Source organism: Macaca nemestrina, chromosome 4, assembly GCF_043159975.1.
Source record: "Macaca nemestrina isolate mMacNem1 chromosome 4, mMacNem.hap1, whole genome shotgun sequence".
NCBI lineage: Eukaryota > Metazoa > Chordata > Mammalia > Primates > Cercopithecidae > Macaca > Macaca nemestrina.
Window position 1 is genome coordinate 99,179,381 of NC_092128.1, and position 18,348 is coordinate 99,197,728.

Sequence of the window (18,348 nt, forward strand, 5' to 3'; positions counted from 1 at the left end):
GATAGTAAAGGTATATAGTAACTTCCCACTGTGTGAATTAATTGGATCTTTATGGAGCAGAGGGTGGGGGAGATGGCTTGCACCAGAGGGCAGCATGGTAATAATACTAGCTACCATTTATTGCCTTCCCTTTTACCAGTCATTGAGCCCTGTGCTTTACATACATTAGGTCATTCAATCCTTACCACTTTTTTTTTTCATATGAGGAAACAGGATCAAAGGAATAAGTAGTTTGCTCAAAGTCCATATGTGTCTGTAATTTTTTTTACCATACACCTAGATGTGTGAGCTATACATACTAAGAACACATTTTGGTCTCAGTTGTATGTTTGGATATAAATCCTGAACTACTTTTTCTTATATTATTGGTATCTCTTTAATAGTTATCCAATGGAGAAAATAATCAAAAGTTTTTAGGAGATTCTTCTAACACATAAGCATTGCAAAGAACAAAGAGTTGTGGTTTAAAATCAGATTGTCTCATCCATTGTGACAAATAGAATGTAAGTGGTACTGGCATTTATAGGAATTGTTCGTTTCTTGTCCATGTTCTTAGCTGGTCAAGCAAAATGGAATTTTGAATAATTCCCCTGAATCCTTTGGAGGCCTTGCTCTGTAGTATTCTTTTTTTATATGAAAAGCTTGCTTGCAGTCTTTGTTCTACCTGGAAACCAGTCCCCTTTGACTAAGAGTACAGGAGAACTCAGGCAATCAGGGACTCAGTGGAAAGTTAAGCATTAGCTTCTGCTATTTAGGACAATTTTTGATAATAAAATCACCTTGGGTCCCCTAGTTCACTCAGCCAGCAGACTTGATCTCTTGGTGTTAATAACCCTTCTTACTAGCTTAGCCTCAGTAAAGCAAATTGAAATTGTGGCTTGATTGCAGTTGGAACACTTGGGGTAGCTCATGGTTGATCGTGAGTAGGTGTAGAATATAAAATTGGTTACTTTAAATCTAAAATGGTGTATTTTGGAGCTAGTTAAGCATGTGTTGTAAGAGACACCTTTGTCAGAGCATTGTCTAATGGACTCACAGGCACTTGCAAGAGCATCTAGTCCAACAGTTATCTATCTTGGCAATGAATGGATGCCAGCATATGAGTCAAGAGTGTGAGAGGGTGTTCCATCTCCCGACTGACCTGGATCACCCTGGCCAGGATGGTTTTTAAGCATTCCACATCCATTGCTTAAAAACCAGGTTTGCCTTGGTTTGTCCCATTGTAGCACTGCCTTTCAGGACAGATGCAGGGAAATAGTAACATCAGTGTTACTGAGAGACTCCTATTATATATTCACACTCAATAAAAGGCACATTTATTGCAAAGAAGTCTAAAGTTCCATGGAATTCTGTGAGTTGTTATTGATTATCGCTCTTACAAAGGATTATGTATATTAAAATTCATTTAATATAAATTATCCTAAATTAGGACTCTATTAAAATTTAGATAGGGACTAAGTTGGAGTATTTTAAAGAAACCATTTGCTGAAATATTTATGAGATAAATGTAACCAATAAAATAATATCAAAAGTACCTAAGAAAAATACCTTTTTAGATAACTCTAACTCTTACTAAAATAGATATACTAATTCCAATATTTTTCTCCATTGATTTGAATGGCCCTCTTGAGGAATTCCATTAGCCCACATTTTTGTTTGGTTGAATCTGAGTCATGCAAATAATAAAAATGCATCGCCTTTAAAGAATATCCTGTAATTACATGGCCGCTAATTCAAAATAACCTTTATTGTAACTAATGAGGCCTTTTACAGTATTACTAGCCACTATCAGTTTCATACCATATGATGTAACATTATTTTCACAGTCCTTTAGTAATACCATAGTTGAGAATATCAGACCAATAGGAAAGAACATTTTGCTTAGGAAGTTAATATTCTTTTCTGGTATATGATGGGGACCCTGCATTTTCATTTCTTTTCTTTTTTAAATTGGTGATTTGTCACTTTGACTTTTTTAACCATTGAGAAAAATGAAACAGAAAAACACATAATTCAAATGCAGCTTGGAAAGGGAGTAAGGTAGCAATCTATTATTAAATGTAGAGCAGACTAAATGCTTTTTAAGAGAAGAATCGGATTTCAGAATTTAGCATTTTCCTTGTCATTTAGTTTTATGTTGGAATAATTGCACTTGGTGGGCTGAAGCTGCTGGTGCTAGGCAGACTATGAACTGATAGGAAGCGCTGAGAGTCGCATATGCATTTAGCCGTATGCTTGTCTGCCCAGCTGATAATGTGACTGATCAGGTCATTCCTAATTCATAAGGCCAAGTTTGTAGCACTCTGCTGGATCAATGCACAAGTAGTCTCAGCAAGGCAAGTATCCTGTACCTACCAATTTACAGAGGCAGTGATTCCATGATGTGGAAATTGTGTCATATAATTTGATTGGTAATTGATAATCCTAACAACTTTTGGTTCTTTTGAAATATTTTGGAATCATTCATATCACTCACCAATAGAACTGCATTGCAATCCTGCTGACTCCTATCTTACAGGAACAGTTTTGCAATTAAAACACCTGAGAAAACATCACATAAGATAATGGAAATATTAGACTTCCCATGATCAGTGGGAATGGAGTTTGCCAGTTTTTAATCTTCCTTTTATCCCTTTATGCTTCTTTGCTGGAGATTTAGAAGTTGAGGGCCATGATTCACAGAGAGGTAAAGAGAACAGTCATCCTAGCAGCCTCTCTCAGGCTCCTGAACTCCGAGATGAGGTCATGAGATGGTCCATGAAATTGAATTCAAGCTGGCATGTGAGAGCCCAAGCCCCAAGCAAAGTTGAGCGATGTTTTCTGTCTGCTCTTAAAAATATTACTCCCAGATACCAGTATACACCTACACACATGAACAAAGGAGGCTGCAGGAGGATGGCACAGGCATGGGATTGACACAGTCCAGCATCAGCAGTCTTTTCAGCCACGGAGAAATAAAAAGCTCTGGGGCCAGGGGAGCCACAGACAGCAAAGACAACTGCTTCCCTCCCACCCCCAGAGCAGAAGGACCAGAAAAAGGTGCCAGGGCTGTTACCAAATGTGATTTTCTTTGCTGTAGGATATAGTTAGAGAAAAGCAAAGTTGATATCCACATTTGGAATAGATAAGGCACACTGTCCCAAATTTTTAATTCATTTTCTTTTTGTGAGTGAGCTATTCTTTCCAGTTACAACAAGAACCAGAAAATGGGGCTTAACTTTTGTTTTAACATTTATAAGAATTAATACAAGGTCTCTTGTTATCTTTGATCTCACATGGTACCAGTTCCAAGTAAGCCAGAAAATGTGCAGATGTTAAAAAAAGGGGGCAGCTAAATCTATCAACACACGAATGCCTTGTCAAATAACCATTTCTGCTGAAATTAGACCTGAAGATGGTGGGCAATATCCATGGCCAAAAATTAAAATTCTTGCAAATCACACCTTCTTTAGAGCCAAGAACAGGCACCAGTCGGCTCCAGCACCAGTGATTTCTAGATCCTAAATAATAATGGCGGATACTCTGTTGGTGGATAATATCAAACGTGTGCTCATTGAGTAGGGATAGGAGGCCCTTGGGGGGTTTACAGGAACTGGTTTCAATAAGAACTCAAAGCCAAGACGATTTTTTCAGGCCTTCCACCTTCCACTCACTGTTCTTTTAGTGCTTCAACTACAGTGGGGACCATCTGAATGAGAGAAGGGAATAACCCCAATCTCAAACCAAACTAAAAACAAGTAACTTTTGAGTTTGAGAGTTGAAAGTTTTTTTGTGTGTGTTATTGCTTTTGTAAATCTGAAGTGGTACTGCATAAACACCTGTGTGTTACCCTCTCCAGAGAGTCTGCAAATAGCACACCAGGTTCCCAGGAGACCCAAGCACCAGGGCAAATGCGAGAAGGAACTCTTACCCACTTCTCTCACTGTCTCACATATCCTTGGGGATTTCTTTGACAAGAAAGATTGGCACCAAAAGGAGTTTTAAAAAACCTCCTTTGCAACATTTGTCATATTTTGGTGTTTGGTTCCCTTGCTGAGTTGGTTTGCTGAAAGAAAGGAGTGCCTTTGCATGGACTCACTGCCTCTGTAAATTGGTAGGTATGGGATACTTGCCTTGCTGAGACTACTTGTGGATCGATCCAGCAGAGTGCTACAAATGTGGCCTTATGAATTAGGAATTACCCCATCAGTCACATTATCAGGCCTGGGGCAGGTCTCATTTTCTTCATATGTAAAAGAGGAAAAATAATTTTTACATAATATGGTTGGTGTAAACACTAATTAGATGCTGTGTGCAAAGCACTTAGCATCATGCCTAGCATGATGTAAGCACCCAATAAATGGAAGAATATGTGCTTATGCACATGTGCACACACACACACACGCAGACACATGCACACATGCACACACACACGTGCACACACATGCAAACACACACACCCTTTTATTTTCACTCTCAGACCTTGTCTATATACCTTCTATTCAGAAAACTTCTTTATCTGTATAGCAAGCCCTTGCCTCTGACCTATTAGTATCACACTTCCAGCTGTTACTTTTGTTCCCATTTCACTATCCTTTAAATAGTCACATATTTCTTTGGCCTATGAACAGTGACTTTTAAAGCTAACCCATTATGATGGTGATTTTAGGATTTATAGGATCATATAACTTTAGAAATTTTTTTGAAAGAGGAGGAATATGAAGTCCAGAGAATATAGGTAAATTCCCCCATATTACAGTATTCTCAAATCTAGATTTCTGGGTTGTCAAAATTGTCTTCTGCATACACAACAGAGCCCTTTGGATCAGGGAGGGCAAAGCACATTTAGATAAAGAAGGGATTGTGTCTGAAGGTAAGAGAGGACTTAGTAGTGATAAGATGGTTGCAAATTGTGTGACCTTGTACAAGGAAGCTTGTTTCTTCATTTATAAAATAGTATCAACACTTGCTGCCTCATAGAATCATGCAAGATCTAGATTGTAGACAATGTGGGTGAAAATGTTTGTAAATTGCAAAATCCTGCATAAAAAGTTTTTCTTCTATAAATACACAATAGTTATATGTATATATTAGGGACCTAGGTGTATATTTGTGCATCTTAATAAATAAATTAGTTGCTAATAAAACAATTTTCATCAACACCCACTCTTTCACACATCCCTTATCTGTAATGCCGAATTTATGAACAGCTGTGGTATGCTCTCTGTGAAATGCAAGGAGCTCAGTATCTTGGAGATCAGGTCAATAATGGGAAAAAATGCAGATGGAGATTTTGCTGCATGGAATCCAAGTAAGCCATTTGGGTGCTGAAAGGTCCTTGCCCATAGGAAATCAAGAGACATTGCCTCTAAAGGGTTGATTCGATGGGGGATATTACACCATTTTCTGCTTCACGGGTATTAAGATATTCTTTGAATCAGACATTTACTGATTTACTGGGCTTAACTATTCTCTGTATGATTTAGAAAAGTAAATATAATTCTAGTTTCTTATAATATAGGAATATATAAAGAGAATGCAGGAATGGCAAATTTGTTTCAACTTGAGGGCACCTCTTCAGTTGACTGGTTAGTGGCTTAGAGAACTATGCAGAGATTTTGAGAGTGTTAGATCAAGCTGGGAAAATGCCATAATCAATCTAGTAGAGTCTACTACAGGCTTAGGTGGGAATAATACATGTACACAGTGCAAATAGGATTGAGGTCTTGATTATAATCCTGGTGTCTCCACCATCTACCTGGGAGACCTTGAGCAAGACCGTTAATTACTCTGGGCCTCTGTTTTTCTGATTGGTAAAAATTTAGCATGGCTAGGCTTTCTTCCATGGTCCTTTTCTGGTTCTAATATCTCCTGTTTCTGAGAAAAGACAATTTACACAATTTTATTTGTCTCAACTCAAGTACATCTTCACCAAGGAAGATGATTGTACTCAATGATGAAGAAAGCGCAATTCTACTCTACTTACCTTCTATTTAATAGAATCTTGTGAGATCTAGATTCTCAAGAATTGTATGAAAATATTTTATTAACTGCAAATGCTGCATATATATTAAGCTACAAATAATGGCTTCAGATTCTTCAGTTTTATAAGTAGAAAGCTCTGTAGAGTCAAAAATGTGAAAGAAATTCTTTTCCTTTTAAAGAGCATTTAAAGAACATTCTTTTTTTTGGCTATAGCAAAGGAAAATAAAATTAATAATGACATTTTTAAAGGATGAAAGCTGAATGTGTTTGACTTGGAACCTTTTATCATCCCTCTATGATTTTCAGGAAGAGAGATAGAATTGTTAAGTTTACTTTCTCCATTAAGAAAAAGGAATTAACATGCTTGTTTGTTTCTTTTTGTTTACTCTAAGAATTTGCAAAATCCTTTTTCTTTCCAGCCCCCTGAAGTCAGGCTTACCATTGGGTCAGATTTTTTTGGCCTTATTTTAGCAAAAATCATTTTCTTTTTCAAGTTTAAAATAAATAAAGAGGGTCATTCCACATGTTTCACTGTGTATTCAAATGGTACAGACTTCAGGCAAGCGGAGAGTGAGATCTCCTGAAGCTGTCTGGAGGGAGTTCGGCAAGCCCTCGCAGACTGCAGCCCTCTGTCTACTGTATTCCTGCTTCGGAATTTACGGTGCTATTTTCTTGCATATCGTCATGTTACTTAAAGGGTCAAGAGACTGTGGATGGCTAGTGGACATTTTAATTAAGGCAAGGGGAGGGGATTAGTGAATCTAGCTCATGCTTGCTACTGGCTTTTGAGAAAAAAGACCCATTTATTAGCTTTCTGACTCTGTTTTCAGATCAAACTCCAACCCCAACGAGATTCCTGAAGAACTGCGAAGAGGTGGGCCTCTTCAGCGAGCTCGACTGCTCCCTGGAGCATGAGTTCAGGAAGGCCCAGGAGGAGGAGAGCAGCAAGCGGGTAGGTTTGCCTGGATGGACGCCTTGAGAGGTGTCCTGCTAGAAACTTCCACGAGGAAACTAGGTGTCTCTGCACTGCAGATTGTGTTGATGTGGCCTTGAAGTATTTTAGCCATTTGTGAGTATTTGTCTAACATTTTTAAAAAAATGATTATTCCTTGATTATGGCAGAATTCAAAGCTAGATAAATCATGCGAAAAATAGGTATCTGAAATACGAAATTCTAGCAGAAAAAAAAATTCAGAATCTTGAACCAAAGTCAAACTTATAGATTTTTTCTTTTCCCCACCAGTTGTTTTACTTTGCTAAGTATTTAATAGCAAACCTTATGTGAGCAGTGAGTGCAGAAGAATAGAGTCAATGGGTGAGAGAACAGGCAAGTAATCTTCATGGTAGAAGAGAGGATTTCATCAGACTTTGGCCCATGTTGTAACTGTCTGTTTTCTATAATCTTTCCAGTCATTCTGCACCAAATTCATAATTATTTCCTGGTCATATTACCTTGTCCTAGTATTGAACATCTGTTGTTGCTGAAACAAATAGGTTAAGTACAACTGTGAATCATTTGTTCTTAAAAATGTAGGAAAATCACTTTATGAAACCCTTCAGAATATATTCAGTTTTTATAGGAATGTGCTGAAATTTAAAATCACTTTACAAGATTCATGAAAGGAGATGGTGGTCACAAGTCAATGTGATGAGGATGCTTTTTGGTATTTTGTTCATTGTTATTATACAGCATTATTCGATGCCCACATTGTATTAAGAAACAAATTAGATACAGTCTGTGAACAGAAATTCAGAATGTGAAAGGTGATTGAAAGGAAAGACCAGTTAGGTAGTAATGAATTCTGAAGTCCAGCTGTTCCATCCGGAAAAGAAATTTTAAAAGGTTCTGATATTTCTCTAAGTGTTTCAAAATCCTTTTAGTCCTTGTCTATGTGAAATTATAATAATCCCCCCTCCACCAGATTTTTCCTGTCACATTCTCATGTCATAATAGTCAAGGGCTTGTATTTAGCCTGTACAGCTTCAGGAAAAACCATGAAAGTAGGTGATGCTTACAAGAGGGGTATAAAATCTCAGTCAACTTGTTTTATTTATTTATAATTCATTTGTCATGTATGCTTGACTGTCTCCTCCACTCCCCTCTCAAAGGATACGAAGTGCCTTTTTTCTTTTTCAAACAAGCACTTATACAGCAACTATTATTTGCCAGTCAAATAATAAAGTTCTGAGCACTTTAAAAAATTAATAAAAATAAAAGACATGCATTCTATATTTTGTTGTAATAGAAATATACATATATTATATATATATTTTTTAAACCATGAAAATAGTATGCAAGAGAGGAAGAAATTCTCATCATCTAGTCAACTTCCTTTGGTTGAGTAACAAATTTAGTTTTTTTGATAGACATGTATGTAGAAGACTAAGGAATTAAGTTCATTCATTCCTCTAGATATTCAAAGCTGGCTTCTTAAACTGAACTATAAGAAAGATGTGCATTTTGTCCATATTGTCTTCATTTCTGATAGAATGGTTTTACCTCAAGTGTATGCCCCTGATTTTACTAAAGGCATTTTTCCTAGAACAGTTTCATGAAGCCCATTGTCGGGGTGTGGTTTTAGATAGTCTCCATTGCATTATTCATGATTTCTTATATGAAGCCCTGTATGAGGAAATTCTTGCAGATCTGAATTCCAGGAAATGGTTTGCTTCCCTGGAGGAACTGAAATATTTTTCTCCTCATGGACATGAGAATCGTGTAACTGGTTCTGTTTCTCTTTTCGCTTTGACTGCTAGGTTAACACAAAGCCAAGTTTACTGCTAAACTTTGAGAACTTTTTCAAACGTTGTGATGAGCATATTTTACTTCCTCCCTAGACCAGACTTTCAGTTCTAGTTTATATTTTCTCTGGTTCTGATTTTTAATTTAAAAACATTGTCATGCTGTACATGTTTTATGAGTTGCTTTAAATTTCTTGTGGGTTGAAAAAGAATATAGATAATTAAATTTTAAAAATTAAAGTAATTAAGCAACCAAAGTAAGAAAAGGAACTATTGCAGCTGTAGAAACATGTTATTTTCTCTCTTTTAAGTGTTGCTCATAGCTGTGTGATGCTTTCATGATAGGTGTGTGGGTGGGGAACAGCCAGCCTCCCCATGGTCTGGGGCCAGCATCTCAGGACACCACCATCTCATGCCCCAGCCTCACTTGCACGCATGGGAGGCTGGACAATATTCAGGCTGTTGAAGCTTCTTCTTCCTTTGCCCCATTCAAACCAAGCCAAATATAGCCTCAGGTGGCCATGGTTACACGAGAGGGCATTCTCTTGAGGTCTAAACCACAATGACTCCTCTGGCAGCAAAGAGGGCTGCGTTGGTGGCTTTGGCTCTGGCATTTCTTTGGAAGTCACTGGTCAGGGAAATGAGGAGTAGGAGTAATGCTCCCCTACCTGACAATATTCTTTTACCTACCCCTTTGACCAGATTTTTCCAGCTGTCGACATCCTTGGCATCCTGCCACCCCAGCTCTTCTTTCCCTGCTTAAAAAGAAAAAACACAGGTTCTTATTCAGTGACTATCTTATCAATTTTTAGTATTCTCTTCTTTTTCCTTTTGGTCTACATTCAGACAATTATTATTTTTGTTTTAATTCTACATCTCTAGCTCTCTTCCGATTTCTTTTCCTTTGAGTCTCTAGACTTGCATTGGTTCCCTCGTTAGGTTTTAGTAAAGTGGAAGATGGATTAATTTATCTGGAGAATTTGGCTAAAGAAGGTTCTTGCTAGAACTTTCTATGTGTCTTATACAAAAATATTGGAAAGATTGGGCTGGTTCTGCACACCACCTTTAAAACTTCTAGCTGCAGTTGGTCTAGAAAATTCTGTTAAAGAGCAAATAGAGAATTGATCCTTACTTGGCCCATGTGGCTGTCCATTGGAGAAAAGTCTGTTTCACAGACTCTGTCTCTAATCCCAGCATCCTTTTCCAGAAGCGTCCCAATGTGTATATAGAATCAATGCAGGCTGTAAACAGGTTATGTCCACTGGAGAAAGGCCTCATTATCTGTATTAATACTATATATAGTAGACAATACGTTCCATAATAGCCTCAATTTCCATATTAATAGAAGCTTATAACCTCATAAATCTTTAGTAAGAGGATTGTTTCCCCTTAGAAAGGCATGTTGTAATTCACTATCAGGTATCATAAATCTCAACTTGCCAGTGGCTTAGAACTCAGACTAGCTCATATCCTGAAACATGTAAGAAACTTTTATTTATCATTTTTCATTCAAGAAATATTTTCAAGTGCCCACCACATAGCAGGCACTGTCCAAGGCATTGTTGAATATACCACTGAATAAAGATGATAAAAAACAAACAAAAATACCTGCCTTCATGTAGCTTACCTCTAGGGGGCAAGAGAAACAATAAATATGTGAAAAAAAAAATGTATAACATGTCAGATGGTGATAAGTGTGATGCAGAAACATGTAGCAGGGAAGGGGCACAGGGCTTGCTGGGGGTGGTCAGGCAGGCATCACTGGTTAGTAGATGTGTAAGCAGAGACCCAAAGTGGGAGGAGGCCTGAACCAGGTACATACTGGGGAGAATGTTCCAAGCTGAAAGCACGTAAGTGCAAAAGCTTGGGGCTGGAGGATGCTCTGCATGTTGAAGGAATTACAAAGAGACCCAAAGAGGGTGTAATAAGGCTAGAAAGCTGGTCTGGGAGGGCAGATCCTGGGGGGCCTTGTATACCATTTAAGGGGCTTTGGCTTTAACTGAGTGAAACTATAGGACAATTTTTTGTTTTTTTGAGACAGGTTCTCACTCTGTTGCCCAGGCTGGAGTGTGGTGGTGCAATCTTGGCTCACTGCAGCCTCGACCTTTTGGGCTCAGGTGATCCTCCCACCTCAGCCTCCCAAGTAGCTGGGACGACAGGTACCCACCACCATGCCCGGCTCATTTTTTTGTAATGATGGGGTTTCACCATGTTGCCCAGGCCAGTCTCAAACTCCTGGAGTCAAGTGATCTGCCCGCCTCAGCCTCCCAAAATGCTGGGATTACCGGCATGAGCCACCATGCCCAGCCAGGACAGTTTTGAGCAGAAGAGTGAGAGGATTTGACTTACGTCTTAGAAAGATCACTTTGGCCGCTGAGTTGAAAGCAAACTATCAAAAGGCAGTGGCTGAGAGAGAGAGACCAGTTGAGAAGGTATTGAAAGAATTTAGATTAGAGATGATAGCAGGTTTACTCAAGGTGGAGATAGAGGCAGTGGGAAAATTCTGGATACATTTTGAAGAGAGAGCCAACAGGATTTGCTGACGGGTTAGACTGGGAAGTAATAGAAGCAGCAAGACTAAGGATGAACCCAGGTGTTTGGCCTGAGCAACTGGAAGGATGGGATTTCCTATGAGAGGAGTGGGTTTAAGGGGAACATTGGGGGTTTCTTTTTAGATTTGCTAAGTGGAGATGCTGGATCAGCAGATGGATATATAGGTCTGGAATTCAAGGGGGAAGACCAGCCTGGAGATGCAGATTTGGGAGTCACTAATGTAGAAACAGTGTTTATATATTTGAGATTGGGTGGAGTCATCTGAGCCAGAAGTGAATAGAGATGAAGTAGAGAAGTCTGAGCATGAGCTGGGCAGAGTCTTCCAGAATTCTCTGACACAGAGGATTGCACTCCCCTCAGTGGCCAGAGATGACGCAGGAGACCATGAGGTATGAAGAATGAAGTCAAGTAACAGAAAAAGAAAAAAAGACGTAGGTGAATTTTCCTTTTATGTTTAATGACTAAAAAAAAAAAAAAGAAATTGCATAATGCACATCTAGGAGGTGGGAAATAGCTTCATCATATAATAATAGTGGGGGTGTGTGTGTGTTTGTGTGTGTGTAAGGAAGGAAGGGTAATTGAAGGGACTAGAAATGAACTCCTTTGTCTTGCTAAGAGAAATATAACATTACAGCCTAACGTGGTTAGAGACCCTGAAGATGAAAAGTGTGGTGTATAAGTGCTAAGTGTTGTTATTCTCCCATAGGACCTAAATCGGACTCATTATGCTGATGCAGCAATAGGAAATTAGGACATTTCCATGCTCTAGAATTCCTATGAAAATGATTAAAAGTGAAGTCCATCCCCAGAGAGTATTGACTGTTTAATACATGGAACAAGGGACAAGCTACAATCTTAAGATCTTGGATCCCAGCTCAACAGGAGTCACAGAACAGGGCATGGTGGGGTCAGCCTCAGCTCCGCAAAGCGGGCTGTTTAATCTGATTAAATTCTGTATCTGGAAATCATGTTACCCGATGCCACCCATTACTTGGGCAAGAAGGTGCGGAGAGAGAGGCACTTTGCCTTCTTACACTGTCTTGTGCCTATCAGCCGCTAGCCAGCATCGCTGCTCCGTGGGGAAGGTATGAGTGGTGCTGGATGGAAAATAAAAGATGCCAAGTTGAACAAACTTGCAACAGCTGCACATTCACATTTCCGGTTATGCTAACATGTTGCTTCTCTGATATTTGTGTAAAACAATCCTTCCCTCCCCATCGAAGTGTGGAGAAAAAGAATATTCTGAAACCTAAACTTGGTTTTATCCAGGTTTTGAAAATGTCCCCATGTTTGCTTAATCCTAGCAGATGAGGCTGCTTTTGATCTTTCCATTTTTTTTTTTTTATCAGCATGACTGAAAGGAAACACCCATTGACAATGATATTGGAGATGACAGCCTCTTTCTTCCACCACCGCAATGACTGAAAACCCTAAGGCTTATGTTAGAAGGATTCTTTTTGTCCTCCCATTTCGGTGCACCACAAATGTAAATCACGTTCAACTTTCTCCTTGTAGGTTAAAATTATGCCCTCATCTTAGGCGGAATTTGACGCTGGAAGGGAATTTGGCTTGATCTTTGCATCCCACTCAGGGGAATGACTAAACCAGTGGATAAACTGGAAGCTATTTCATGTGTTTTAGGTCACTAGGATTTAGGAATAATGAGTACAATCTTAGCAGAGATTATTAAGAGTTGGTATTTACTTCCACATATGTGAATGAATGTGATCTCGGGTTCTGCTTCAACTTTAAAATGGAGTGGGGTTCTTTTCAACTCATAGGAGTTCATTTTTGGTTTGTTTGGGGGTTTTTTGGTGAAAAGACAGGGTATCCTGAAAGCTGCAATATACATAGTCTATTTGTCTTGCAAAGAGTGAACACTTAATATTAAGTGTTTGATGTGGATGATAAGAGAAGCTCAGGAAGCTGACAGCTTCTTAGAGGAATACTGACTGAGATGGTGACAGATATTTGTTCATCATCTCCCTTGGTGAGTTTGCATATTCAGGTTATTTGGATCTTAATTGATGAATCCTTACAAGCTAATTTTCACAGTAAAAAAAAAAAAGTATTTTATCTCTTGCGACTGGGGATTCAATTTTGAGTGCTTGATTATTTGGCAGCTGGTGGCTCTGTCTTCAACCAGTGTTATCAGGCAAAGTGAAGGGGGGAGGTGGTTGTGACAGTAATTTCAGACGAATGTCTCCTAGCCTGTGGCAGATTTCATTGTTCTCTGAGTTCAGTATTAATTATTTAAATTATTTATCACAGGTTTTATTTATATTTGCTATGACAGGACATTTGTTCTGGCAAGATAGAAGTCTCTGTCTGATGTCTTCTTGAGAACTGGCCCAAGGTTTTCAGAGGCTGGAGTCTGAATTAGAAAGGTTGCGCATTCATGTCACGCCTGTGGTGTTATCATCAGAGGTACTAAAGTCTCCCTTCAAGCTACAGAGTAGGAGGAGTAGGAGGGACTGGAGAATGCTTGGACCCTATTTTATTTCCACTAGAGGAAGCTGGACATTAATTTTGGGAAAGACTATTTGTGTTGGAAATATTGCAGAGTAAAATCGTGTTTTCTTGCACCAGTATTTCCTGTTCAGTTGTGATTGGGGATGGTAATAATCAAAGGACTTACATATTCATAAAGCATATTCATGTCCACATATGGACATGAATTAATGTCCATTAAACATGCTATTAATGATAATTTTATTTGGGCCTCTTCAGTTAACAGGGAATAATTGAAAGTGGTTATACTAGTAATATTTTTCTCCATTGGAAATGCAGTGAAATAAACTGTTGAGAGACAAAAAGGGAGCCAGTGGTTTACGTGGAACGTCCAGGCCTTTCTCTGACCTCTCTGGGTGTCCAACTCTGCCTCCCTGTCTTTTGGATGTATCCACTCTCAGTTGGTTTTTGTTTATACCTTCTCTTCAGAAAACCCATACATTCTCATAGTTTAAGAGTCAAGTCCACCCAGACAATTCCTTTATTTGTACATCTAGTCCTTGCACGGGCATAAATATTGGCCTCTAGCCTCTAGCTGTTACTGATGTTCCCATTGAACATACCACTGCTATTCCTCACTCAACATGTTGGAAACCATACCCAGGGCTTTCCCATACAAACTCACCACCATGCCCTACTCCCCTGGTTCTGTTAGAGGCAAGTTTCACCCTCCCTCAGCTCCCTCCCTACCCTCTTTTGTTCCACTCCCAATCAACTTTCTTAAGACACGGTCCTCAGATCTTCCCTTTATTTTCCATTTCTATTACCTCAAACCTAGACCATTCTTACTTCCTACTGGGTTATTGCTGCAAATTCCAAGAGGTTTTTGACCTTTAACATAACTTTAAAGAGATACCTAACAATAAATATTATTGTAATAAGTATTATTGTAAAATTGAATGTATTTTTTTTAAATGAAAACTAACGGAAATGTTTAAAGTAAAAAAAAAAAAAAAAAAAGGGTGACCAGGTATGATGGCTTACACCTGAAATCCAAGCTCTTTGGGAGGCCAAGGGGCGAGAGGATCACTTGAACTCAGGAGTTTAAGACCAGCCTTGGCAACATAGTGAGACCTGGTCTGTATTAAAAATGAAAATTAAAAACTTATCCAGGGTTGGTGGCCCACACCTATAGTCCCAGCTGCTTGGGAGGCTGAGGCAGGAGGATTGCTTGAGCCCAGGTGTTCAAGGCTGCAGCAAACTATGATCGCACCACTGTACTCGACTGACAGAGCAAGACCTTGTTTTGTTGTTGTTGTTGTTTTTTAAAGTAAAGAAAACAATTGTTCTTGAAGTTGTCTGCCTTTTCTTTGTGGCTAAAGGAAAAGTTCCTCCAAATATCATCATTGTTCAAAGTTAGAGAGGTTGGTGTGGGACATGGTGGGCATGAAAAGGGGATATGTTGGAAATTTTATAAACACAGCCTCATGCTGTATTTTACTACAGCAGCATGTGGTCAGCTGATCCTGGTGCTACAACATTGGGACTGAAGTAGGGGCAATAAAAAAAAAAAAAGACAGAAAAAACAAACCCCAAAACAGCCAAAACCACAGTGCAGCCCTGAAGCTCTGCAGGCACCGCCCTCAGCTCAGCTGCAGCCTGTAAGGGCCACTTGTTGGGCCCACCCTGCCCTCCCATCAGGCAGCCTTACTGTAGCTGAAAATCACTCCAAGTGGATTCTGGTGGTTGGGATGAGCCTCACTAAAACAGTTAGGAAGCTCTGCCTTCTCTCCCAGCAGAGAACTTTCTCATCAGGGTGATTGTTTAAATTCCAGGTTGGGTCGTGTTCTCAGCTTGTTTAAATCACTTCTTACCTGTCCCAAGGCAGGCAAGCCAGCCTGCAATTTCAAGGTGTTAACCCAAATGGAATCATAACATCGAATGGACACTCTTCCCCGAATGAATCCGTTTCCAGCTGTGAGTAATTCAGGATTTCTGATGTGCCAGACAGGCACACAGAGTGGGGTGTGTACCTGGGCTCAGGAGGCCCTTGCATCTGCAGAGGAAGCTCACACTGTCCTCCGCGAGGCCCTGCATTAATACTCCCAAAGGCATGTGGGAAAACAGATCTGTTTTCTGGGCCAGATTAAAACTAAATGACTAAAAGATGAAGCTTCCGTTCTAGGCAGAAAACAGCACTCACATTTGGAAAATTGGACCAAATGACAGACTCAGTGAGCATCTGTAGCTAAGTCACTTACCTGGGCCCCTCACAGAGACGTGAAAAAAAATTGGCATTGTAAAAAGAGGAAGGGAAAATCATATAATCGTTGCAAGAAACCGTCTCTGCCTCCATCATCTCATAAATCCAGGTGAACATTAAGTACGGCTAGGAGCAGGTATGGGAGTGATTTACTCTGAGAACTCTGCTCCAGCATTTGTGTGTTGTTAAGTTATTTCCATACTGAAAAGTCTGAGGCCAGGAACTGGGATTCCGAGCATTCCTCCCATCCGCATTTCCAGCACGTTGGCTGTCAGCTCAAACCTGTGGTGCAATGACTGATTTTAGCTTCAGAACCATGCAGGGCCATTTCCCTTGTTCTTCACCCAAGTACCACCAAAGTCCAAAGACTTAGGAAAGTTGATCAAACAGTGCATTTTCCCCCCCTGGATTACTGGTACCATGTTCATGTACTTTTTGGAACTAGCTGTTCTGGTGAGCCAGATGGGGCTTACGAGCCGGTTGGGTTGGAGAGGAGGCTAGGCTGTTTTCCTTGGGTGGCCATGCACAGTGTCACCTTCCTTGCTCCTCCTGTGTGCAGTGGGATTATCTGTCGCAGGCTTCTCTGCTTGACTGTTGTTAGGTTTCCCTTTGTGCTTTGCTTTCTGGGATGTTCAAAGCTATTGTTCAGTTTGTTAGAACTTGTGACTCTGTTCTGTGTGACCGGTCCAGTCCTCTTGTTTGGCTCTCGGGTGAAGTAGAATTCCAAAAGGACTTGACTTTCAGCATCTCCTCTAAGCACAAATTTGCTAATAGACCTCACTTGCTGCTGGCAAGACAAGACCATTCGAGCTATTATTTGAGAGTTCTGAAGCTAGAAGGAGGCTGTCCCACCTGCAAGCTTTCCCTTCGTTGTCTGGCGCTGGGGGTGGGGGAGCAGCTTGCTTCCCAGTCCTCTCTGTGAAATGAGGACTTCACATTTTGGATTTAGTGTGGCTGCAGTCAGCAGAGTCCTTGAGATCTAAGGTTTGTGCAAAATACACCATCTGTTCTAAGAAAACTTTGAAAGTTAATCATAGTGCTGACCGAATCCTGCCTGAGTTGGTGCTGGGCACAGCCTTTTTCTGGGCTTTGTGCTTGGGTGGGGGCTTATTCAGGCTCTGCAAGCAGTCACCTCCCCAAAGAAGAAAAGCAGTCATGTTTTGTGTGAATGTCAGGCTGATTGACTACAGGTGATGCAGGACTGGGCATTTTGAATCACAGCCTCTCTCAAAGAAGTCATCCCCCTTCCTGCCTTCTCCCGGAATGATTTGTTATACACAGAGCTTAGGAACTTTCCCAGACGATTTATGAACATAAGGCTATTGCTGAATTTGTTGGCATGGTTGGCCCGGGCATCCTTGTCCATTGCTCTCTAACCAGAGCAACAAGCCTTTGGGTAAGGAAGCCTGGGCTTCTCAGTGCTCTAGAATGTGGTGGGCATGCGAGTCCCACCCTTGTAGCTCTACTTGGTCCTCAAATGGCTAGAGAGAAACAAGATGGCCCAGAATTCTGGCAACCCCTTCCTCAGTGTGTCGTGCCAAAGAGCTCTTCCCCATGCTGCCAGGCCACCGGAAACTGGCCTCCGAACACTTCCTGTGCCATCCACACTACCCCCGTGTGGATTGTGAGGATGTGACTCGGAGTGTGGGCTGAACTCAGGACGAGGGCAAGAAGTCAGCTCCATTCCATCGCTCTCTAAAAGTCACACATGACTTTATTTTCTCGCCGGTAAAATGGGCCTTTTGACAACTTTGAAGTTCAAAACATAGGAAGTTAGAATATGTCGAGATCTGAAGAACTGACATTAACACTGGTTCCTAGGTAGGGCTTGTTAGATTCATACATCACTAGAGCATCTCACTTTGGACATTCTTTCTGATGTTGACTACAAGAAGTGTCCAAAAAGGTGAGCAGGAAACAGGAATCCAAACTCCACATTCACAGAGACAATAACACCGTTGTGACATTGCTGCCTGGAAGAGGTGTCTTTTTCCTGCATGCCAGCAGTAAGGAAATAATTCCTTGATCCAGATCTCTGCTAGATTTTTTTCTTTATTTGTATTACAGCAATACACACATACATGTGTATATGTTTTAGGCAAAGTTGGAAATTGAGACTTTGGGAACAATTTCATGCCAATTTCTAGGAAGTTCTGGCAGACATTCTGATTACACCTAAATTGTTTGTAATGTTCAATTCAACGCCAGCTTTAACAGATAATTGCTATCAAAGTATATCTACCTGCTGCCCTTTGATTTTGAAGATGGCATCACTGATTTACCCAGAAGCTGGGGGTGAACTTAGAGTTGATTTATTCTTGGTGGTAATGGATTTGCACAGATCCAAACACACATGCCCTCCCACAGACTTCTTT

The 18,348-nt window shown here is 40.2% G+C and overlaps 1 protein-coding gene across 6 annotated transcripts in view; it reads left to right on the plus strand.

The window, feature by feature from the left end:
• The window catches only part of LOC105475779 (cAMP responsive element binding protein 5), a 415,489-nt gene that overhangs the window by 90,307 nt on the left and 306,834 nt on the right, over positions 1–18,348 (plus strand). For all 6 annotated transcript variants that reach the window (XM_011731266.3, XM_071094975.1, XM_071094974.1 and 3 more), the window contains exon 4: positions 6,795–6,916. In XM_011731266.3, the coding sequence (XP_011729568.1) occupies positions 6,795–6,916 (122 nt within the window). The remainder of the gene's footprint in view (positions 1–6,794; positions 6,917–18,348) is intronic.